At 40.8% G+C, this 23,448-nt stretch overlaps 1 protein-coding gene across 1 annotated transcript; it reads left to right on the plus strand.

Annotated features, from left to right (window-relative positions):
* Positions 1-1,856: 1,856 nt before the first annotated feature.
* Positions 1,857-19,994, plus strand: blmh (bleomycin hydrolase). Its single transcript, XM_086215850.1, has 12 exons — positions 1,857-2,011; positions 3,921-4,118; positions 6,371-6,480; positions 7,267-7,408; positions 7,757-7,845; positions 7,936-8,028; positions 13,453-13,608; positions 13,694-13,852; positions 13,944-14,011; positions 14,821-14,938; positions 15,377-15,443; positions 19,691-19,994. The coding sequence occupies exons 1-12, from the start codon at positions 2,002-2,004 to the stop codon at positions 19,837-19,839; spliced, it is 1,359 nt and encodes a 452-aa protein (XP_086071976.1). The 5' UTR covers positions 1,857-2,001; the 3' UTR covers positions 19,840-19,994.
* The last annotated feature ends 3,454 nt before the right edge of the window (positions 19,995-23,448 follow it).

Here is a 23,448-nt window from a genome sequence, read left to right on the forward strand (position 1 = left end):
ATTTCCAGTTCCAACCTTAAAACTCAAATCCACTGTAAAAGGGAAAGAGTCATTAGTAACCTTGAGATAACGTGATATTGTACTCCTGATCTTCAGCTTCTGTAAAATCTATGATACTGACAAGAGCACAATCGAGCATTTTGCATCTGTGGACTTTTTTTTTTGTTAACTAAGGAGTTGAATTGTCTTAGAACCAATTTTCAAGGCCAAGTAAAGAAAAAAATAATTTTCCTATAGTAAAAGATATTGTCATTGGTCATCAATTAATCCGATTATGCTGTGGCGTTCATGCTATTCAATTAAAACCTGCAGGATCACACTTCATTCTTTATGTGTCATTCATTTATTTTTTACTGTGAAGGGCTTCATGCCTCAGAGAGCCATCAGTGACAAGTGTTGCAAAAACTTGTACTTTTTGTAAGAAACACAGGTTTTTTTTTTTTTTCAACATGTCTTGACTCATCGCTGTAGTGTGTAAATCAGTTTTTGTTCTCCTTCCTCTTATTGTTCATATACAAGTGTTGGGAGGAATTAGTAATTGCTGATGATTTTACATCAGCCTTTTTTCATATTGTTAAGATACATTTTTAATGAAATAGCACAGAATATGTGATAATATTCATATGGAAATGGGATCGCTTGCATTTTTACTCAGGCTTTAAACTGTGGTGTGATTGTGTTTGCAGTTTACGGTCATAAAATTGATGCATTATCCATTCGTCTATTTCAGGGGTTATGGGGAGGCTGGAGCCTATCCCAGCTGCTTTCTGGTGTGAGGTGGGGTTCACCCTGGACAGGTCGCCAGTCCATCTCAGGGCCAACGCACATAGACAGACAACCATTCACACTCACAGTCACACCTACAGTCAATTTAGAGTATCAATCAGCCTCGTCCCCTCTTGATGTCTTTGGACTGTGGGAGGAAGCTGGAGTACCAGAGAGAACCCAAGCAGGAACAGGGAGAATTTGACTCGGTGAGGGCTGTTAAACAAGGAAAGGGAAACACAATGTATTAACTGAGACAATCACCAGAAAATACTTTTTTGACCATTGAATTGTTTTAAAAGAGTAACGAAGTGATCAGCTAACATTTTCAGCTCTATTTACTCTGAAGTCACATTACAGAAAGATCGTCTAACATCACACACACAGCCAACAGGGACAGGAAGACGGTTAGAAATGACCATTAACTCAATATCCTTGAGCCTTCAAAATAAAAACAGCTTCTCAATGAAAAAAAAAAATAACACACCAGCGTGACGGGGATTGTTAGACTCGGATCGTCTCTACTATTTGATGGCACTGGAACTCTGAATCACACAACTGAAGAAAACTGTTTTTGCAAAGAATGCTTTTATTTTGTAAACAATTGCCGGATGTTTTCTGCGCGATTACTCTGTTGCATTTTACTTTGGGCGCGCTCGTTTAGTTCAGCTGTGTCCTCCCTCTTTCACCCTTATGACAGATGGAATTATAGGGGAATTAAAAAGTGCAGAAAATAAAGTTTGTTAACCACTAAGGTCTGACGACAACAATTCATTCCCTCTAACAAACAAACAACAACAAATCATGTGCTAGGAAGAAATGGAAATACAAAACCAAAAAGGGTTAAAAATAGAATGGTCAGTTAATCCTGACATATCTTGGCTTTCTCCTGCAGAGACATTCAACAAATTTTTGTTCATTGAGAAAACCTGGAACATTTGACATTCTCCATAACAACAAAAATAATAGTACCCTTCCTTTTTGGTTACAGAGAATCATTTGTTGAAAGTAAATAACTCATTAGTTTGATGTTTGGGGTGAAATGGATGGTCCTATGTAGACTATGCCCTCATGTGTATATTCCCAACTCCGCCCAGCCGCCACGTCAAAGACAGGACGTGTCGATAAACGAGCGCACCCTGCGTTCACACAGGAGTGACTGTCGGCGAATGAGATAAACAAAGAGCCGGTGACTTTTAAGGAAAACTGATTACGCTCTTCAAGCTTCTCGGAAACATGGAAACTGGTAGGTTGGATGCCACTTTCTCCTGTTTCAGTTACAGTGGGCCGTGTCGCCGGAAGGCTGGCTGCAGTCTGTATTTGACAGCTACAGGATGACAGCTGAGGGAGCTAATAAGCTAACTTAGCACTCTTTGCTAGCACCTGCTTCCTCATGTAGCGTGACTGCTTTGGTTTTAGCTGCTCGTTTGTCAGCTTGTGTGAATCGACTGTCAGCGTGTTACCGACATCCCGGTACCAGAGAGTCGTAGCTATCACACCTCCACTCCCGGGGTCAAGGCTCTTGTCTGCCGCAGGAACTGAAAACGTTAGCCGGAATAGCTACAGTGGCTAGTCAAGAATGGACATGCTAGAACCTGTCCGATACTGTAAATAAAGGGTGATAAATCACTAATTTGACTGTGGTTCTGAGGCAGCTGGAACGGTAATTAAGCTCATATGTCCGTTTTTAAATGAACTTAAAGCGATAGGTCAAAGTTAATTCAGTTTCGATTTCACTGTGAATTCCAGGTTTCGTAACACCTAATGCTGTTAGTTCGGCAAAACTTTTGCCTTTGGTCAGATAGTTTGTGTTTCCTCTAACCTGAGCAACTTTCCCTCCCGTTTTATGTGGTGTATACAAGTCAAAATAAGGACTTGGTGTGTTGTTGCTGGTCCCTGAATAGTGGCTTCATGCCAACCGTCGTTCATCCCTCTCCACAGTGATGGGCATAATGAAGTGCTTAACTAGTATAAAGCCAGTTGTACGACCAGCCATGTGAAAATGTGCAAGTCACCCTGGATGCCTGTGTTTGGCCCCTTTCCATAGAAAGCCTTTAGTTAAGGTCAGCCTTTCCCTTATATTTTCTTTGACATAACACTCCTCCTGTGCATCCGTACTCACTAGTCTCCAAAATTAATCTCCGGGGTCTTGTCAACATTATACTCCACGCGAGCCTGCCATGGACATCTCCTCTGTCTTTTCCTCTCTTAATGTGAGAGGTAATGAAGTTTGACACTGTCCTAATCTTCAGTGATTTTTCAGCTTTGTGTCAATGGAAAATAACAGAATGCCGCTGAGGGAAAGGGGTCGGACTCCAGGCTGCATGCATGAATAGTCAATGTCCCTCTCCATATTTAGTTGCTCCGCACTATTATTTGACAGAATAATTACAATCCTCCCACAAGTAACAGTTTGACTCTGTTAAAGTGTGTGTGTGTGTGTGTGTGTGCGCGCGCACGCACGACTTCTTTGCAAGTCCGTTGGGAGGAGGCTTTCCGGTGTGTTCCTCTCACCCATGGAGCTTCTTGTTTCCAAGAGCCACTTACGATGCAATGATACTCTAAGAGAAACTCATCCCTCATTTTATCTTAGTTTGCCAAATTACTGGAAGTCTTTCATTCCTCATCAGATCCTTGATCGTAATTGTCTTTAGCATATTCAGCACACCTATAATCCATAATTGTTTCTGTGTAGATTATGGGAAAATATGTACCAGACAGCTGTAGGATAGAATGAAGGATGCACTGTTGGTTTATGGCTATTGATCTGGCATTTTCCAGCCATTATTGCGACATCTGAGTGCTCATAAACCAGATCTTAAGCGGGAAGTGTGTATGCTAAAGTGCACGGATGAGTCATGGGATTCGGACATTATTACTCTTAGGTGTGTGTGTGTGTGTGTGTGTGTGTGTGTTTGTGTGTGTGTTTTCTTAGAATCTCCTGGGCTAGTAAAGTAGGGTTTCCTCTGAGGGTTCACATTCATTTGCATATCTCTATCTATCTATCTATCTATCTATCTATCTATCTATCTATCTATCTATCTATCATATATTTATATAATCTGCACAACACAGTCTAGCTGTGAAGTCTTCCCTTCCTGTAAGAAGGTCAGTCTTAAACCACTGTTTTTCCTCCTCCTCCTCTTTCTCTCCAGGTCTGAGTCAGGAGAAGGTAGCCACCTTTCTTAAGCGGCTGCGGGGGGAGCCACGCTACTTGTTGGCGCAGAATGTGTCAACCTGCATTGACCCGCTGGAGGTTTGCCTGCACCGGCAGACTGTCCAGGATACTGTACACATCTTCCAGCACTCCATCCCCACAGAGGGCAAGCCTATCACAAACCAGAAAAACTCAGGTAGGATAATAAAATGTGGCACTGTAACATTTAGAACTACAACTGTTACCTTTGCAGTAGATTTCCAAAAGTATTTCACTATTATGAATACATATGCTTCAAAATTCTTCCTTGGTCCATGGGAAACTCTTTCATCAGGTTTTAATGAAAATTTTCTATCTAAGATAGAAAGACAAACAAGCTTTCAGATGCGGGTGAACATACTCCTACAAACTACCTACTCCTTGGGGGAACTATTTTCAGCACAAAGCACTAAGGGAAAATAAATGCATCCCATTTAATGATGTCCTGTCTGCAGGGTCCTCATACACAGGTGTCTTTGAAACATTCCTGTAAATTCCAATATGCAAAACAACAAATTCAGAGTGAAAATGATTGGAAAATATATTTGGATATGGTTCATATAGTCTCACAACATGCATTTGTCTTAATTATGCCTCAAAAATTTTAATAGAATGTAATTTAATGTAATCTTGATACAAAAGTGATTTCCAGACAGATCTGTTCTATGGATGTCACAATTGTTGAGTCAATATGGTTTTTAAGGTCACAAAACGTTTATTTTCTTCCTCAGCAGTCACCAATCAGTGTTGTGTGGACCCGGCTATCTTCCCTAACCGTTGTGCCCAGCCTTTGCATCACCTGTGTGTTGTCATATTGCCTGCAGAGATTTCTGTTCTGGTCATTAACGGTGGCTGAGAGAGGGACTTTTAATTGTGCTATAAGCACATAAATGGGAGCTAAAAGACGTGTAAATCCTGTGTGGTAGCCCAACTTTGACCCATCAAAGGACCTTTTTACAAAGACAGTAGTGTAAAGACGTGGACACTATGGTGAGAATTTTGAGAGTTGAATGTGATTTGGTTAAGAAAATAGTTTGCACATAAATGTGGTGAAAATTTCTTAAAGCTTTAACTGAAATGTTGAAGTTGAGGTTTGAAGTTGCCGGGAAGATCAAATAAAACAGCGTTGTGCATGTAGTGTCATTAAAGATGTGCTTGTGGAATCCCAGCAGCCTCTCTATTCTGACCACATAGCATTTGTTAACAGTGTTTGGTGTACAAAGCTGCAGTCTGACAGCAAACCGAACAAACTGAAAATGCTAATTAGTTGCAACTTCTTCCTGAAACCACACAGAATCCTTACAGACATGAAGTGACACCTCCATTTACTATGTTCTACTTTTTCTCATAAAACAAACAATCATCAGATTTTGCCTCCTGTCTGTAGGACTAAATTGGGGGTTTGAAAAGTTACTGTTCTATGTAAGCTCAAATTTTTGTGCGGAACTATGTTGCATGCATAAAGAACACTAACGTTGTGATCCCTCAGAGTGATCATCCCGACTGTCAATCAGAGTTCATCTGTTCTTTTTAGTGTTGTGTTCAAGCATGCCAGAGGAAATTGCTCATCATTGAAATTTTAAAAGAAGCGAGCACCATCTGATTTACTATGCTGGTGTGGGTGTGCTAATGAAAGAAATCCCATCAAAAGTTCTGCTCACAGAATGTTATTGTTAAGTAGTTTGAGTAGTTTGTGTCATGAACTTTCTGTGACCCCATCATGACCAACACTTGTGCGTAATGATCATGGCTTTTATCCAGCATTTTGATTTACTGCACCTATGGAAGACATGAATTTCCTTGGCAAGAAATGCTTGCTTACAGTGGCTACTGGTGATATAAACATGGACAGGAATATTCTGATATTAAACCTTTTTTTTTTTTAAAGTACAAAATAAACATGTTTTGTAGACAGTTTTTCACTCTAATTACGGGAAGAAGTCCTACCACATTTTTTTGCTGCATTTTTCCAACCTGCTTTACAGCTTATGGTTCAGTTTTAAGTGAATGTAATGTGATGCAGCATTGATTCAGATGAAATATTGAATGCATTGTAATGTTCTTGAGCCCAGAGTGGCTGTTGAATGTTAAGGCAGCGCCTCTACATCGTAATGTTGCCACACGGCACGATCAGGTGTGCTCTCTTCGAGCTGAGACATAGGGCTTAGTGGACCTACCGTCTCACAGCCTTGATGAACTGGGCTGCTGGCTGATACACTGTTGGTTGTGAAGTTTAGTCTCAAGCCTCCAATATAGACTAAAGTCTTAAGTTTAAGTCCAGAGGTGGGAGTTTGAGTTCTGACTTGCTGATCATCAGCGCAACTAAAAATAAGGCACAAGAATCCCCACTGATGCATCTTCAAAGGTACTTTACTTTAAAGTTCTAACAGATGTTTTTTTTCTTACCAGGGAGATGTTGGATCTTCTCGTGCCTCAACGTCATGCGACTTCCCTTCATGAAGAGGTTTAACATAGAGGAGTTTGAGTTTAGTCAGTCCTATCTCTTTTTCTGGGACAAGGTAAGAATTCCATTCTTTTCATAATTTGCAAACCTTTGATGCACAGTGTTATTACTGGTTCAAATTTTGAATTATTATTCTCAATTTTATTTATTATTGGTCCGGCAAATGGTTGTTTGTCAGTTAGAACACTCAGTGTGTGTGTGTGTGTACACATGTGCACTGGCCCACTGTTATTTGTGGCGCCCTACACCCATACAGTCATTGTCCAACTAAGACCCTCTTTTGTGTGTTGTGATCAGTGCTCTTCAACGTCACAGTAGCACCCCGCTAAACGTTTTCATCTCTCTGGCCTGGCGTCTCTTTCTTTCATATGTTTACATAAGTGTTGGTTCCATAGTCAATGCACTTTTCTTTGTGGTGAGTGCCAGCTATGAAATAACACTTCTTGTTTAGAACCTTTATTACAAGAAGCTGTAAATGTCGAGCTCTATAAATATCCTGGTCCCCTCCTGAGCTGGCGCGTTATTACATTACACCAGAAGTGTAGTTTCAAATCTTCATGAGGAAAAATGGACTGCTGGCCATCAAAAAGAGACTAGAACTTTGTGCTTTAACAGCAGTTTTTGTGTTATTTGAGCTAGCTGTAGCTCACAAGGCTGCATGATGCAGTCTCCATTATCATTCATCAATCTAAAGTTTGTTTGGTAATAACCTTACACTTGAAGTTATTTGATGTCAATTAAATTAAATCTTCATTATCCAAATTCATTGAAATGTCTGACTTAAGTCTGCCCTCACATATCTAATATTTACCCCCCCATCATATCACCTCTGTTTGTTTAGGTGGAGCGTTGCTACTACTTCCTCCAGGCCTGTGTGGAGACGGCACAGAGGAAGGAGCCAGTGGACGGACGCCTGGTCCAGTTCCTGCTCTCTAATCCAACCAACGATGGAGGACAGTGGGACATGCTGGTCAACCTCATTGGTTAGTTTCCAATCTTCATGCATGGTCACAGTGATCAATGTTTTTGAAGAAAAAAAAGCAACATAAGAAAATCTGATGTAAAGGGCATTACAAGTTCCCAGAGCTCAAAGTGACATATTCAAACTGCCTCTCTTGTTCATTCAATGGTGTGAAACGACAAGACTTAATTTTCTAGGTGTTCAGTTATAATTGTTTGACATTTTTGCTTAAGAAAAGATAATCGAATGTTTTATGTCTGGTTGGTGATTAATATTTCTTCTTCGTATTTAATTTCATTCTTATTCAATTGATTAATTGTTGCAGTTCAAATGTTTTTAAAAGCGTTTTTTTTTTCCCCCCTCTCCTCAGAAAAGTATGGTGTCATTCCAAAGAAATGCTTTCCAGAGTCCCACAGCTCAGAGGCCTCACGTAGAATGAATGACATCCTCAATCATAAGGTGCATTAATGCTGACTGACTGAAGCGCGCTTCAGGCCTCCTCCAGTAAACTGTTCACTTCATGGGGTTTTGTCTCACTGTGTCTCGCAGCTGAGAGAGTACTGCCTAAGACTGAGGAACATGGTGGCCAGTGACGCCACTAAAGCTGAACTCTCGGATGCGATGGACACCATGATAGAGGAGGTGAGTCTGAAAGGGCGCGTACATGTTTCCTTTAAATGATTTTTGGTTGGACCTGGAACAGACAGCTATGAAACTTGGGCGCATCTACGTATGTTTAAGATTCACCAGCCCTGATTCAGAATTTACCATCACCTCTCCACTGTCTTCTCATTGGGTGCATAGTTGTCACTAATGGCTTAACTATTTACCAAACCTCACCCAACACATGGTAAGGTACCAAGTACAACACATGGTAAGTTCCCACAACAGCCCTATATGTATATCAGATTATGCAACATGCAGACACATTCTGAGTAAATGACAAAATGTGAAGACACTCACAACTTTGTAACACTGCTCTGTTTTAACCAGAAGAGGGGGCTATCAAATAATACTTCAGTGAGAGAGGCAGTCGAGCCAGGAGGAGAGGACACCTGAGAGCAGGCCAAGCAAGTCATCAGTGTTGAAGTTTAGCTCAGGATGATACAGCGGTGATTGGCTTGACTTAGTCTTTACTAGGTTTAAATATTCTGAAAAATAATAATGTAGTCTCCATAAATATTTATTTTACGAATACATTATCTGTTATACACTCTTAAAACTTTTAATATCTGTGTGTTTGACATTAACGTGTGCGTGTGTACAATTAAAATTGGATCCCTTGTTTACATATTCACATGCACAATCCCGGATGTCACAAAGGTGAGGATAATGATCTTGTTGACAGTCTGGTACGCCTCCAAAATAAGAAAAAGAAGCTGTTCACATATGTGACTTTCGAAGAAGCAGATGTAGCTTCTGAGAATTGAAGCTAATGTAGCTATCTTGTCTCTGAGTTCAAAAGGGGGTGTATCCAATGATAACAAAACCAAGTCTGATTATATGACAATCTTTTGGAAAATTAGCCTGTTTCTCACATAATTTGGCCCTCAAACATTCACTAGTTATCAATAGATCATGATGTTAATCTTGTAAATTACAGCCCCATTTAGAGTACAACACATGGTAAGTTCCCACAACAGCCCTGTCACAGAGTAGAGGTTCTACACATCCCCACCCTTTCATCCAAATATGTCTATTTTCAAACTGGAGGCTTCAAAGCTTGAGCCTATAAACCAATGGGTGATGTCATGCTGGTTATGTCTATTTCTTTTGTACGCTTTACAGAACAAACGCACTAGAGCACAACAAACATGCAGATTGTTGGCTTGTTCATGTGACACTTTATTCACATTTCCTGTGTGTGTGTCTGACCAGTCATTCAATCAGGCTCCCATTGACACTTTTACACACAGTACAGGGGTGTGTTGAAGCAGCCTTTGTTGTCTGCTGTTTGGTTGTATTATGCTGCCAGCTACAGTAGCTGCTTGTTTGAACAGTCGCTTGTATGTCACAATGCCACATGTTTCACAACAGCAACAGACGTGCTCTGGGCATGCTGCTCATCAGGGTGGGGGCCTGATGGTTGTCAGTGTGTTTGTTTGTCCACCTGGAAGTGGAATTGTGAAACACGCTCGCCGTCACGGCCAGTGGTGATGGAGGATTCGGTCCTGTCAAAAGAACGAACCGAGCTGAGAGAGACGTGTTCAAGGATATTATCAGAAATAAATTCGACCAGCATCTTTTTAAAAGTCATCGAACATAAGCAGACGCCACATCAATACAAAAAGTAAATTACTGACCTATCAAATGACAGGTTTTAATCATCATACACTGTTAACTCGACTGTGACCTCAACAGTAACAGATCTTAAGTATAGATAGTGCAGGACATTTATTCTACTACACAAAAGATCACTTGGAATCTTACACAAAAATAATAACATGGTTTAAGAGATTTTTAGTTTTGAATATTTTCTTATTTTAGTTTTTTAAATATCTGAAACTTATTGGCAGTATGACCAATATTTAAATGGTGAGCTGAATACAACTGATGTCTTTGGTTTTGGGCATCTGTCTGTTCACAACAACAACAAAAAAAGAGTTCATACTAAGTAATTTAGTCACAATATAGGGGCCAGGGCTTCTTTTACCTCGACTTTTTTTCTGATTTATCAAACAAAACATGCAGTGTGATTTGGTTATTTTGGAACTGAGACATCAATTAATTGAACAGATGGTCCTCAAATACCATCTCCTTGAAGGATGTACAATTTTGTATATTTGAAAAAAGAGTCTGATAGCATCTTTCTCTTTGTATCTACCACATCAGCACCACCACATCCATTTTAAAAGTGTTCAGTTGAACACGTGGATTAAATTTCACAAATAGATTAAATTTCTGAAATTTAATCCACGTGTTCATTTTAGTAAAATAGATTTATTTACATGAAGTCATTTCAGTTTATTGGGTATTAAAAATTTGGATGTGTGTGTGGGTTTTTTTTTCTTAGAATCTCCTGGGCTTGTAAAGTAGGGTTTCCTCTGGGTGTTCACATTCATTTGCATCTATGTGAGCATGTTTCTCGGGATCAAAGTGCTGCGTCAGTCCTACTTTGGTGTGTGTGGATGTGATGCTGTCCATCTTGCCCACATAGTGGCTGGGATTGTGCCCTGTTCTTCATCACGCCTGCTCGACACACATCCCTATGACAGGAAACTTTGCTCAACGTTTCTACTTCCAGTTGTATTGGCTGACTTTATGTGCTGTACTTAACACTGGTCAAGCACATTTGTTAAACGAAATTAGTAACATTTATGTAAAATTTTTGCAATCAAAATGTCAACCTGCACCTGCAGCCAAAGTGAACACTCTATTTGTGTGACCGTGTCCATACACTCCATTATTAAGGCAGAGAGGATTATTTTTAGTTTCCATGCCACTCTTCCTCTTTCGTGCTCTGTCTGGTGTGTTTTCTGCTCTTTCACTCTCACTTACACAGACAAGTAGGCAACACACCCAAACACACAAGCACACTAAAGCACATGTTCATTGGTAAGTGTACATGTACACATGTGGTATGATCTCTCTCACAACTGTAACCCCTTCCATGCTCCATTGCGTCATGGAATCAGAAACCTCTTGCGGTGCTCTGGTCTTGGCTCTGATCATAGGGAGAGTGATTCTTCGGACAAGTGGAATTTATGATCCGTGCCAGGCCTCAGATCTACTGGCTGGTTAATGTGTTGTTGTGTGTCATTGTTGGGGCCCAGAACGATAGTCGTACCAGGTCTGAGTTATCCACTCACAATCCTGGAATGACTTCACACCGTTGTCCGATTTTTAACAATGATCACATGGGTTGCATGTTTACTAGATGTGGACATTTAATCAAAACCGAACTCATTTTTGCCCAAACTGTTTGCATGGTGTCATTTGCTTACGCTCGTGAGTCCAGCTCCTTGACAACAGTTAGAAATCCCCGTAAGAGTTGTCACTTTAGCATCAGCTGAGTGAGAGACCACTTTAAACTCTAATTACATCTAAAGTGACTCAGTCAGAAATATTTATTGAATTATAAGGATATGAATTTGATTGCTTTTGAAGATGGAATCTAAACATGAATAAAACATGTGGTTATAAGAAATAAAAACACCTGCATTATGCCTCCCTCCATGCGTGAGACTATGCATGTAAACATGTTTTATCTTTTTCCCTTTCCCTCGTGAGGCAGCTGCGTTCACAGGATTGTGTGGGTGTCCATTAGTCAGGCTTCGGGGTAGGTGTTTGTGTTTGCGCCTCCAGTTTTTGGACCAAACGGCATTCTTTGAGGAGATACGGACGTGGTTTAGGTGGGAAAGAAGACAGCGGTGGCTCCTGAAGAGGTTAGCATAGATGCTTCTATAGAATCAGTTATATCAGCACTGGAGAGTATTTCTTGTGAAAGAAGAGCAAAGAACAACACTCGCAGCTTTTTTTGTGGCCTCAACTAGACGTCAGTTCCTCCATTTGATTGGTTGTTGTTGATAGATGGTTCCTACAATCACCTTGAAGCATCTTCCCTTTTCCAAAGATACATTCTGTCAGTTGGCTCCATCTATCCTCACCTCACCTTTTCTTCTCCTTCCTTCCCTGTCACTGGTGTGTGTATATCTGTCATTGAGGTGTCAGGGGCTTCAATATTGATCCTGCTTTGATGTCACAGTGAGTGTTTATTCTCTGATGTCTCATGGTCACCTACTTTATTTAGGTGCCTTACCAGGGAAGGATGAGCAGGTTTGCAGCAGAACTGGCATCAAAGGTTATTAAAGGAGAGCTTTACTGTGTGTTTCAGGCATCTGAACAAAGAGCTTCAAAGTGAATGGAAAGGTTAACCATTTGTGGAAGAAAAAGACAAAGAAAAAAAGAATAGAAGATGGTGGCGGTCTTGTCAAGGTGTTGTGGGGCATCTGGGCAAAAACAGACCAGACAAAGAGATGGACACTTAGGCATGTAGTCTTAGCCACATGGCAGTCTAAACACTGTAGCTGAACTATGAGGGAAATGGTTTGGACTTGGTGGGTCTACAGCTGCCTTTGTTGACTTGCCTCATGTGTGTATTTTTGAATCTCTGTGACTTGTATATTGAAGAAGGGGATTGTTTGTTTAAGACAATTTACTGTTGGCATACCGAAAGCAAGAATGTCATCTCTACGTTGGGACATTCATTACTTGCTGGCTAAGCGTGGGATAGCTGGAATCACATTTTTTTTTCTGGATACCAGTAGGAAATGCATCCCATAGTGAGCTCTATAATCTAAGCAGTGAGACTTTGTATTATCGTTCATCTGCACACTCTTAGAATACTCTATCACCAGCAATGAACAATATTTCACCTTCAATTTTGCATCCACCTTTTCAGTCCTATTCATTAGAGAAATCAACTGCGGTGTCCTGGGAGAGAAAGGAGACAGTAGATGGGCGAGGTGAAATTCCTGACTATCAGAGGCTAGAAGGGCCAGATTAACAGATGGCCCAGTCCAAACAATCCGATTTAGCCCACAGGAACTCAGTCTGAACTTGAGCGCTGCAGGAAGACGCTCACAGAAGGAGAGGGGGAAAGGGTGTGGGGTGGAAATGGGGAAATGGAAGGAAATGATGAGGAGGGGTGTGTTAGAGAGAGAGGAAGAAAACTGGAGGGAAAGTTGAATGGCGTGGAAGAGGGCAAGGCTACGATGGATGAGTACATGAAGTGTCCGACTCTGAGTTTTAGCTGTCAAATGAGTTCACATTAGGAATATGACTAGCTGACTAGTAGGCAAGGGATTCCTGAACATCTCTGATAAACTCTCACAGGACAAGAAATACAGATAGGAGTGTTACTTTTGACTCGCAGGTCCCTGTTGCAGTCCCATGGCAGGCAAAATTGTACAGATGTTTGTCTTTTATATCAGAGAGATGCTCCAAATGAAGTCTAAATTTGAATGCTACATTTTAGTTTAACAGTTTTGTTTTTGTTTTGTTTTTTTACTTGAAAGCAATATTTGTTGCATTTCCTTTTAAATCCCAATCAACTGTGCCACACAGGTGTTCCGGGTGGCCAGTGTTTGTCTAGGCAGCCCTCCGGAGACCATCTGTTGGGAATACAGGGACAAGGACAAAAACTTCCACCGTATGGGGCCTCTCACCCCGCAGGAGTTCTACAGGGAGCACGTCAAACCACTATACAACATCCAGGACAAAGTATGTGGGTTCTTTCTGGTTTGCTTTTCTTCATTACTATGTTGAAACTCAGTTTTGGATAGTAAGCGTGTATCTTTATCATCAGATCTGCCTCGTGAACGACCCTCGACCCCAGAACCCCTATGGGAAGCTGTACAGTGTTGAGTTCCTGGGTAACATGGTTGGGGGTCGCAGCACTCTGTACAACAACCAGCCCATCCAGTTGCTGAAAAAAGCTGCAGCGGAGTCCATCAAGGAGGGAGAGGTGAGTTGAGATGCAGAAATACACACGCGCTGTCCACTCTTACCCCGTGTGTGAACTCCAGATCTGGACATGGCTACTGTTTCTCTTGTAGGCGGTGTGGTTTGGTTGTGATGTCGGGAAACATTTCCATGGCAAGCTGGGAATTAATGACATGAATGTGTGAGTATCAGCTCCATTTAAAGCTTGTAGGACTAGTGTGGTGTTGTTTTTGCACATTTTATAGTGATTATTTTATCATTATGTCCACTTTCATTGAACCAAATGTGAGACACTGCTCGATAGTGCTACTAGTGGGTAGAAGCTTCAGATCAAATTAATTTCAGCACCACACTTTTGTTGGCTTTTTTTTTCAAATAGACATAATGCTGAAAGGGTTTTAGAAAAGTTTGCATTGACTGAACACATCTAATAAGATTGGAAACTCAATTTTGACAGTGAACCAGTCCATCTCCATTTGACAAGATTATATTTCGGTCTCGTATAGCGAGACGACAGGACCAGACCTCATCTGCCTCAGTGAGAGGCGTCTGTCTCTCCATGGGGGAAAAGTTGCTCATCTTTGCCCTTCAGGTGCAGCAGCATCTGTGTCTGAGATGCTGGCGCCAGCTTCAAATTTGCCCACTGAACCAAGCCAGCAGCATGGTGCTAAATATCTGGTATTATCTCTGTTGAAGCTCATCTGTCAGACAGAGCTTTCTTCTGCCAGTAGATTATAGTTAGAATGAGGCTGAGGCTTAAGTCAAGTTCACGAAAGTAAAAGGTGAGCTGGACCGAATCTTAATCCTTAGTCTTTACACCTACTAAACTCCTGCCTCGACCAAATACAGATTTGAGGAGGTGAATAATTACTCCTCAGAATTACAATTTATTGACTTAAATGATAAAATCATCAATATTTATAGAGCCAAATTAACCAGATCAGGTCACCATTACATGATGATTGATGCAGATTTGTGTCTTGTGTGCAGGTTCAACCATGAGCTGGTGTTTGGAGTGTCAGTGAAGAACCTTTCTAAGGCAGAGCGGCTGATATACGGAGATTCTCTCATGACCCACGCAATGATCCTCACTGCTGTCACAGACAAGGTGCACACACACACACACACACACACACACACTTCTGCACAGATTTGTTCTTACATACTATGCAGGATGTTTGTAACCCCTAATATAGTCTTGCTTGTCAGACAGGAACCCAAGCCTAAAGGCTATTTGTAGCTCCTTGTGTAAGTCTTACAGTATTAAAGTCTTGCAGTCCTGGGTGATTGCCAGTTACAAGAGGTACACAATAGATGTTGGCAGGGAGGAGTTCCAAAAAGCCGTCAGGCTTTGCTTCATGTCTGTAACCTGCTGTGTTATGTAAATTTGTGTGTAAGAACATCTCAGGAGAAAGGCCATTGAGTTTCCAAGGTTTTATTACATCTCAGTGCTACATGTTTATGCAGCCTTAATCAGCTGCAGTAAACTCAGCTATCAGGACACTTGGTTGCCTCACTGATATCGACGCCTCGATTTCTCTCTCAGGATGGAAAAGAGGGCTATGAGAAATGGAGGGTGGAAAACTCCTGGGGTGACGACCGTGGGAACAAAGGTAAACATCCACCTGAGCTTAACTCAGACATTTAAAATGTGTTTCATCCCATTTCTAAAAACTTATTTTGCACCACAATGATCCCACCTCTCAGTCTTTCTTTCACAGCCTTTTCATCCCACGTTGTCTCTAGATGAATCACTATCTTCTTGTGTGTGTCTTTAGAATTAACAGGATTAGACCGAGTCTCCTCCTTTTCGCTGCTTTATGAACTTATAATTGGCTATGTCCTGTTTCATAAAGAAAGTACAGCAGGATTAATGTGGTTTTAGTGCTCAGTGACTTGTATACTCACACAGAATATATACAGAAATGTTACAGAACGAGCTGACGCTTAACTTTCATATAACTATAGATAACTGACTGTGAATTTTCAAACTGGACAGTTACATTTTTACTGTTTTACTTTTCTACTGACTTTTAAATTTCCTCAGGTTAATTCATGTTTTTAAAGCATGAGCTAAGAAGAAGCCATTACATTTTGATTATCTGGTTTAACAGTATGGAAATACTTTGTTTCTAACATTGGCCATGGCAGAGTTATGTGTTCTACAGTGCCAATATTCCTTTTTTCGTACTTTTTATTCAGAATGAACCTGGGTTTGTCAATCCACTCTACATAAAATATATTGGAAGGTCTAAAAATAGAGTGTGCATTTACAATTCAGTAGGACAAAGGGTTGGAGGAGTTAGGTCACTGATGGGCAGCAAGCACGGCAGACAAAGCATTTGAGTTTGTGGTGGAGAAAAACAACACGATACACCCCCCCCCCCCCCCCAAAAAAAAAAACACTTTGCAAGTAAAAAAGCCACAACGGAAGCGGTCAAAGTCACAGGCAGAGAAAATAATGTGATTGTGTGATTGAAATGTGTTTGTGTTTGATATGAAGCTTATGCTTACAGTCCGACCCCTATTACATTCCTAAATTCCTATTAAGTGTTCATATGTGAACCAGTTGTCTTTGAATTGATTGATGTGATCATTTTTTTGTCCAGTCTGGGATTAAGATCTGATCGTCAGTTGGAATTAACCTAAATTTAGTCCCTCCCTAAACTAAGGTCAGCAGATCTTTATGCAATAGGCCTCACACACCGCGACAGGCCGCTCACACCACTGCACCAGACTTTACTGTCTGCTGTTGTTATTCCCTCTATCCTTTCATCTCTGTTTTTCATCTTCCCCTGACCCCTTCTTCCTCTCCTCTCCATCTCTGGACTTGACATTCCACTGCAAATTATAGGAGAGTATTTCAGGTCAGTCATGGATCGTCTGGCAACACACACACACACAGTGTAGTGTGTATACACATACGAAAGGACACGCACATTCTCACAATATTTGCCTGAACCCACAAATCGTAGTGGCTGTTAGGAAAACATGTGAAAACTCCTCACCAAAATCAAATGTTCTTCACGCGTATCTTATTCCATAAACACCATCTGATGAGTGGGGCCGGGGCACCCAGCCTGTCCACAGCCAAATTAATAAAGTTTGTGAGAGCAAAAGTTTGAGTGAAGCGGAGTTCAGATGGGGATCCGGGGCTTTGATTGTTGATAAAGGCTGAGGGAGAAAATGAGAGATTAGAGCCTGCATGAGAAAGATGAGGGATCAAGTGGAAACTGGAGAGTTCAGGTAGAATGGGTTTGCAAAAAACATGTAGAGATGATTTTGGAAGGATGTCAGAAGATGCTAGTCATGTAGTTTGGATAAACTTGTCCTTCACCCTGAAGAAGTCTCTCAGGAGAGGTTTCACCTTCCAGCCTCCATCTTGAAACTCCGTCACAGCTGCTTATTCTTTTATCCTCTGCAAATGTTTGGCTACACTGGAGGTTTCGGTTAGATGGGGCCAGAACCTGACCTGGACTTAGGGGTGGGACCTGGTTCCAAACTTGTCGAACCCCCCCCAAAAAAATCAATTAGTTGCAAGCGACAATGAGGGTGTTTAACAATGTGAAAATAGTCATGTCATCATTAAAACCCAGCACTTATGCAGAAAATCAGGTCACTTGTTGATTGTCTAATTACGTAATGTGTGTCGTGTTCGTTAGCCAGTGATCGTTTGTGAAGTGCCTTGGACTCTGGCATGATTTGTCATCAGGTGGTACTCACTGGGAGGGTGGCTAAATTTGCATTTAAACTATGAAATTTGAAGGAGGGGATTTTTAATGCCAGCTGGTGCGTCAGTTCACTGCTCGTCCATAACACATTTCAGTGTTTGTAGCCTGATGATTTTTGGACACTTTTGCTGTGAGACACCATTACATCTGTGTGTGCGTGTTTGAAAGGCAGTTCCTCATTATCACCTACACTATGATGAGGCTGATGAGATGGATGGAAGGATTTTCTTGTTGGTGGACAGAAGTGATTCAGGGAGCAGTGTCGCTCTTTTCTATGAAAGGATATCGTGGCTGCAACATGTGCTCTGTTCATCACCTCTGCCATTGGAAAAAGCAAGATGGCTGCTCCATAGTCTAGTTTACTGTACATGACGTTCATCTGACACACACACACACACCAACACCAACATGCTGGTTTTAAGAAGTCCACCTCAACGCAGACACGAATGCTGCATTGAGGACCAGGCAACATGCCAACCTAGATGCGTACATGCAAGAACCCACACACACAGCGCGTACTGGCCACACCATAAGTTGTTCTGACCTGTGGCTTGTAGCGGGCACCTTTGATAATTTCGCTGAACAGCGGGACACTAAATGTGTGAGGTAGGGAAAAGAATTGATGGACTAAAAGATCCTAATGTGTCTGGACTGTTTTGTTGTTTTTTTTAGATACTTTGGTTTCCTGTAGCGATCATTGCATGTTATTTACTGTACATAAAAGAATCACACACACTCAGAATGAGAAACGATTTATTATTATTTTAAAAATGAATTGAGCTTGGTGGCACATCCTCATCCAAGATTAGTTCAGGTTATCCCAACATTTCTGGGTTCATGTTCAGTTTTTGTATCCAGCTCAGAATGGGTCACTCTGACCTTGTATTGCCCCCTCTCTCTCTCTCTCTCTCTCTCTCTCTCTCTCTCTCTCTCTCACACACACAGGGTGAGAAGAGTCATTGTTGAGTTATGTCAGGGTGGCCGTTCAAAGTGATAGCAGAATTGCTGCATGACTCTTGGGCAGAGGAGTGTGAACTGCCTTCCGCACCTCTGCCAGTTGAAAAAACAGACTTTTAGTGATAAAAGGCACATAAGCATTTCAAACGTACGTATATATTTTATTAATAGGGCTCCCTGCTTCTCCCGTCAGTGAAAGACGAGTAACTATAATCAGTTAAATCCCCTTTTTAAATCAACTATTTTTCTCCCTTAAGGATCTGTTGTGATTTGACTTAAAACTGACTGACTGACTTTGTCCTCTTTCTTCAAATCCTGCTATTTTAGTGAAGACAATGGAGGACCACTCCCACAGAACAAAAACCCTACAAATGTTTCAGCACGATACGGTTGAAACTCCACTCTTCCGTAACGAATGAACTAAAATTACACACATTCTTGATCTTAATTGTGAACAGATATGTTCTATGTGACCAGAACAGTAAAGGGACAAAACAAAACAAAACCCTCCAAGCATCAATATAATGCCCACAAAGTGGTGCCAAACCTAAACACAAGCTAAATCATGGACTATCAGAAAAGATTGATTTATACATGTTTATTTCATACAAGTCAATCACAAAATGAATTTTTAAAACTAAAATAAACTGATTTACAAGTCCAAGTAAACCCTTTTCTACTCATGAATTTATAGGTTAACTTCCTCTTTTCTGCCCAAAATATACTTATTTTTTCACTGACAAATTCCTCATTTTATCTATACATGCATACATTGTGAACAATATATCGTCACCTTCTTAAAATAATCACCTGTCATTTTTGCAAGTTTTTCAGAAAACACAAAAACTGGAGACAAAACATTAGGAGTTATTTGACAAAAAAAAATTCTCATTTTTTAATTTTTTTTTTTTATGCCTTGGTCTGTTACATATATACTCTAATAGATTTTCCTTGACTGTATAGAAATTAAATTTTAACCAAGGCGGACTTCCAATTGTATTTAATACCTTTTTTAGTATGTTGTGCCCTCTTTATTTCCTTTTTTTAATCTCAGGATTTATCCTAGGTTGCATTTGATTTGCAATTGTGATTTTATGTATTCCTATTCTGTATTAATACATTTTGGGAGATAAACTATTGTGATTGGTGGTATTTTGTGTCTGTCTCTGTAGGTTACCTGATCATGACGGATGATTGGTTCTCTGAGTACGTGTACGAGGTGGTGGTAGACAAGAGGTTCCTCTCCTCCGAGGTCCTTGACGTGATGCAACAAGAGCCCATTGTACTTCCTGCCTGGGACCCGATGGGAGCCCTGGCGTAACTGCAGACACCCAGGTTTTAGCCCCAACCTCTGGTCTATTTGACTCCGCCCTCTTCCTCAGCTGCTTTTACCTCTCCAATATTTCTCCCACACCTCCTTCCAAAACAGCCTGTTCTTCTAGACAAAATAATAAAGATTTTTTCTTTTTTACTGGACTGCTTGTGTGTTTTCAGTCTTAATTTCTTCCAGAAATCACAGGATTGACTCTCTACCTGTTACTGTTGTAAAGGTGGAAGTTTAGTGTCAAGATGGCATCACCAGTAGGGTTGAATGAAAGTTCAGTCAATTCAATCTTAGTTGGGTTCACAAATATTTTAATAGGCAGTCATACCAGTGGTCTGCGGTGTCTTTTTTTCCATATTTGTCCCAGTGCTCGCGCCCACAGCGTTCATCAGCTGGACATGAGTAGAAAGGCGGTGTGACGTTTACACATTGAAGAATAACACAACCAGAATCTCCAATAATACACAATCTCCCCGTCACATCCTCCCGCACGTTTAATTTAAGCCACAGAGAAGATGTTCATGCATGTGCGTTTGTTTTCATATCTCCTGACTGATTGGTTGCCGCAGGAATGCTAAAAGCAGGAAAAGGTCAACAGCATTTGTTCCTTTCTGCTCAGAGGCAGCTGCATTGTGGTGCCAGGTGAAAAGCCTGAGCACTTCCCACTCAGACTCCTCAATCACCTCCTTGCCTTAAAAAAAAAAACCAACAACAAAAAAACTCCCGCCACAGTGAGCTTGACTTCTGGAGTCCGAATGTTTGATCCATTAGCTGACTTATTGGTCCGCACGGCTGTGATGGCTAAAGGTGAACAGGAGGTCCTCATTTCAGTTCATCTTTCTTATCACAGATACTGCATAAACCTCCCGGTCCTCCAATCCACACACTGCTCTGTTCTTTATATCATCTTTGTTATTTTTATTATCTATCTCTGTTCTTTATATTATATCTCTATATATTACTAAATCTTGGTAGCATTTTTCCCTACAGCATATGAATTAATAGAAGTTGCAGGCTGGATGAAGAGGGGCTCGTCTCTGGTGGGGTGCATTCATGTTGTTGTGCCATCATAATAGGGTTTTCAGGACATTGTGCATTGTATTATTGCTCCTCTACCTGCATGCAAGTGAACTTATGCACAAATTGTTCTTAAGACCTTTTAAGCCCTCAGTTTAACCTTAGGGAGGAAGCAAAGCCCAATGGGTAATTGTAACCTCTTGCTCCTGACAGCGATGGGGATACACTCGTGTTATGCATTACTCTCTAACAATTTCTTTAAAAAGGGATAAAAAATAATCTGCCAAGTTTGACAAATTGTGTGATAATTTTAAATTACAATTATTAAATCCATAAAATGTCATTCTACCTCACAGAACTTTACAATCTTAGAAAAAGTAAGTATCCCATGTCAAAAGTTCAACTGCTGGTAACAAGATGTCTCCACTGGAAGTCTTTGGCAGACGAACGTGAAAACAGGATTTTCCGTGTCGAACCCTTCACATCCATCATCCTGCAGGCTGAAGCTCAAACTTCCAGCTGAAGGAATGAGAAGCAAAACACTTTTCTGAGCAAAGGGGGACTTAAAGTACTAAAAAAAAAAAGGTATTTGCCACTAATGATGGGTGGTGTTATGAGATTTAACAAGTGAGGTGATCTACAGCAGGACCTCACTAGAAAAGTCTCCTCAGAGTAACAGTGTGAACATTACCTGGGTTTGATTTACAGCTGAGTATGTTGGGAATGTTCGCCACTACGGGTTCACGTGTTATCAAGGAAAAGGGATACAGTTTCTGTAACCTGGCCATTATTATTTCACCTTTGTGTTTATCTGTGCAAGTTATTATGTTAAGCTATTATGGGATGCTATAATCTATATATTTTAACTTAAAGTAACAATTATAACAAAAAACAAGCTCAAAGAAATGTATCTGAATGGAAATGGGTTGATTTATATATATAAAAAAAACAACTCTAAAACGAATCATAAAGATGAAAAATGTCACCATGAAATGAACAGAAGAGGAACAACAGTGTGAAAAGTTGGAGTGTGAAATTATATATATATATATATATATATATATATATATATATATATATATATATATATATATATATATATATATATATATATATATAATCCTGAGAGTCTGAGCTTTACTCCTGAATGCCAAGTTAAATGTACCACAATCAACGACAAAATACACAAACGTAGTGGAACATAGCTAAGCTAACCGCTCCCATCATATCACACGTAACGGCGCAGCTGGCGGTAATCAGCCTGATGAGCGGCGGGTGTGGGGGCGGAGCCAGGTACCGAAGCGAGTCGGGATTGGGCGGTGAACAATCCAATCAGCTCCTGGTGATGGCGCATTCTGATTTACATAATCACATGCAGTTTAATTACAAGGGAAAGAGGAGCAGCGTCCCCGGGGCAGAACAATGTACATTAGCCAAAAAGTAAATTAAATCATAGTTTCAAAAAATATAATCTGTTTTGTCCAACAAAATGATACCCAAATGAAAACCCCCAAGGGTGTATTTTTTTTTTGCCAAAAAAACACTCCCATCATATACTATAAACACAGGGTGGAATGTTGTGTTGTTCTGTGTGTTTGTTTTTGCTGCCTATGTGCTTGGATCAGGAAAATGAAGAAAAAAAAAATCTGCAGCCCCTGCCTGAATCAGGCCCTCTGCTGTTGGTCATCCCCTCCCTCTTGCCAGCCTCTCCTGTCTGTCTCCACATTCGATATTAAGTGGAAATGCCACAAAGATAAAGTATTTTAGTATTTGATTGAGTTGTTTTACATGAGAATAAAAGGAGCCAAGAACCTTTGCTATTAGTGACGTTATCTAGGCAGCAAGCATTGACTAGAAGTTAGTTTTTACAAAGAAATCCTGTCTTGTTCCACATTAATTTGTTAATTTGAAAATCACAGGGATAGTTCAGCAGCGTGTTCTTTTTACAGTGGGTCATAGAGTACATGGAATAAGCAAGATGTGATTTTATTTACGATATCTGCTGATTAGAAAGTACAACTCAACCAGATGAAAGACTCCACCGAGAGAGCTTGATCTGATCTGATGTTGGACGTGATACGGTTTTACCAAGCTGCTGCCTCAGACCCACAGCATTCCTCCTGCCACCTGTCAACATTGGAGGGCAACTCTTCTGAACGGATCCACATAAGAGGTGGTCAAATGGCCACTGGTCAAAGAAATCTGCTCGGCGTTCCTGTCAGAGCAAACAGTCCTGATTTCAGAAATGAGTTTCATGATAGTTTCCAACCACAGGGAGAACTAGCCCACAGTCACACACCTGGGCTCCTTATTCCCCTCCATTTGTTACCTCCCGTGTGTGTGTGTGTGTGTGTGTGTGTGTGTGTGTGTGTGTGTGTGTGTGTGTGTGTGTGTGTGTGCGTGTGTGTATGTGTGTGTGTCTGTGTGTGTGTGCATGCACGTCTGTGTGTGTGTGTTTGTGTGTGTGTGTGTGCATGTGCATGCGCATGCCTGTGTGTGGATTTGTGTGTGTTGCAACAAGGATTAACCCAGTACTTCAGCTGATGCTGATTGGAATGACGTTCAACGCTCGCAGGGGTTGGCTTTAAC

The sequence above is a fragment of the Aulostomus chinensis genome, chromosome 10, assembly GCF_037954235.1.
Source record: "Aulostomus chinensis isolate RoL2024-O1b breed Wild chromosome 10, RoL_Achi_v1.0, whole genome shotgun sequence".
NCBI lineage: Eukaryota > Metazoa > Chordata > Actinopteri > Syngnathiformes > Aulostomidae > Aulostomus > Aulostomus chinensis.

Coding starts and splice junctions, on each gene's coding strand:
- blmh (XM_086215850.1), top strand. Junction 6,481..7,266: donor ATCTCTTTTTCTGGGACAAG/GTAAGAATTCCA, acceptor CTGTTTGTTTAG/GTGGAGCGTTGCTACTACTT. Junction 13,853..13,943: donor AGTCCATCAAGGAGGGAGAG/GTGAGTTGAGAT, acceptor TTTCTCTTGTAG/GCGGTGTGGTTTGGTTGTGA.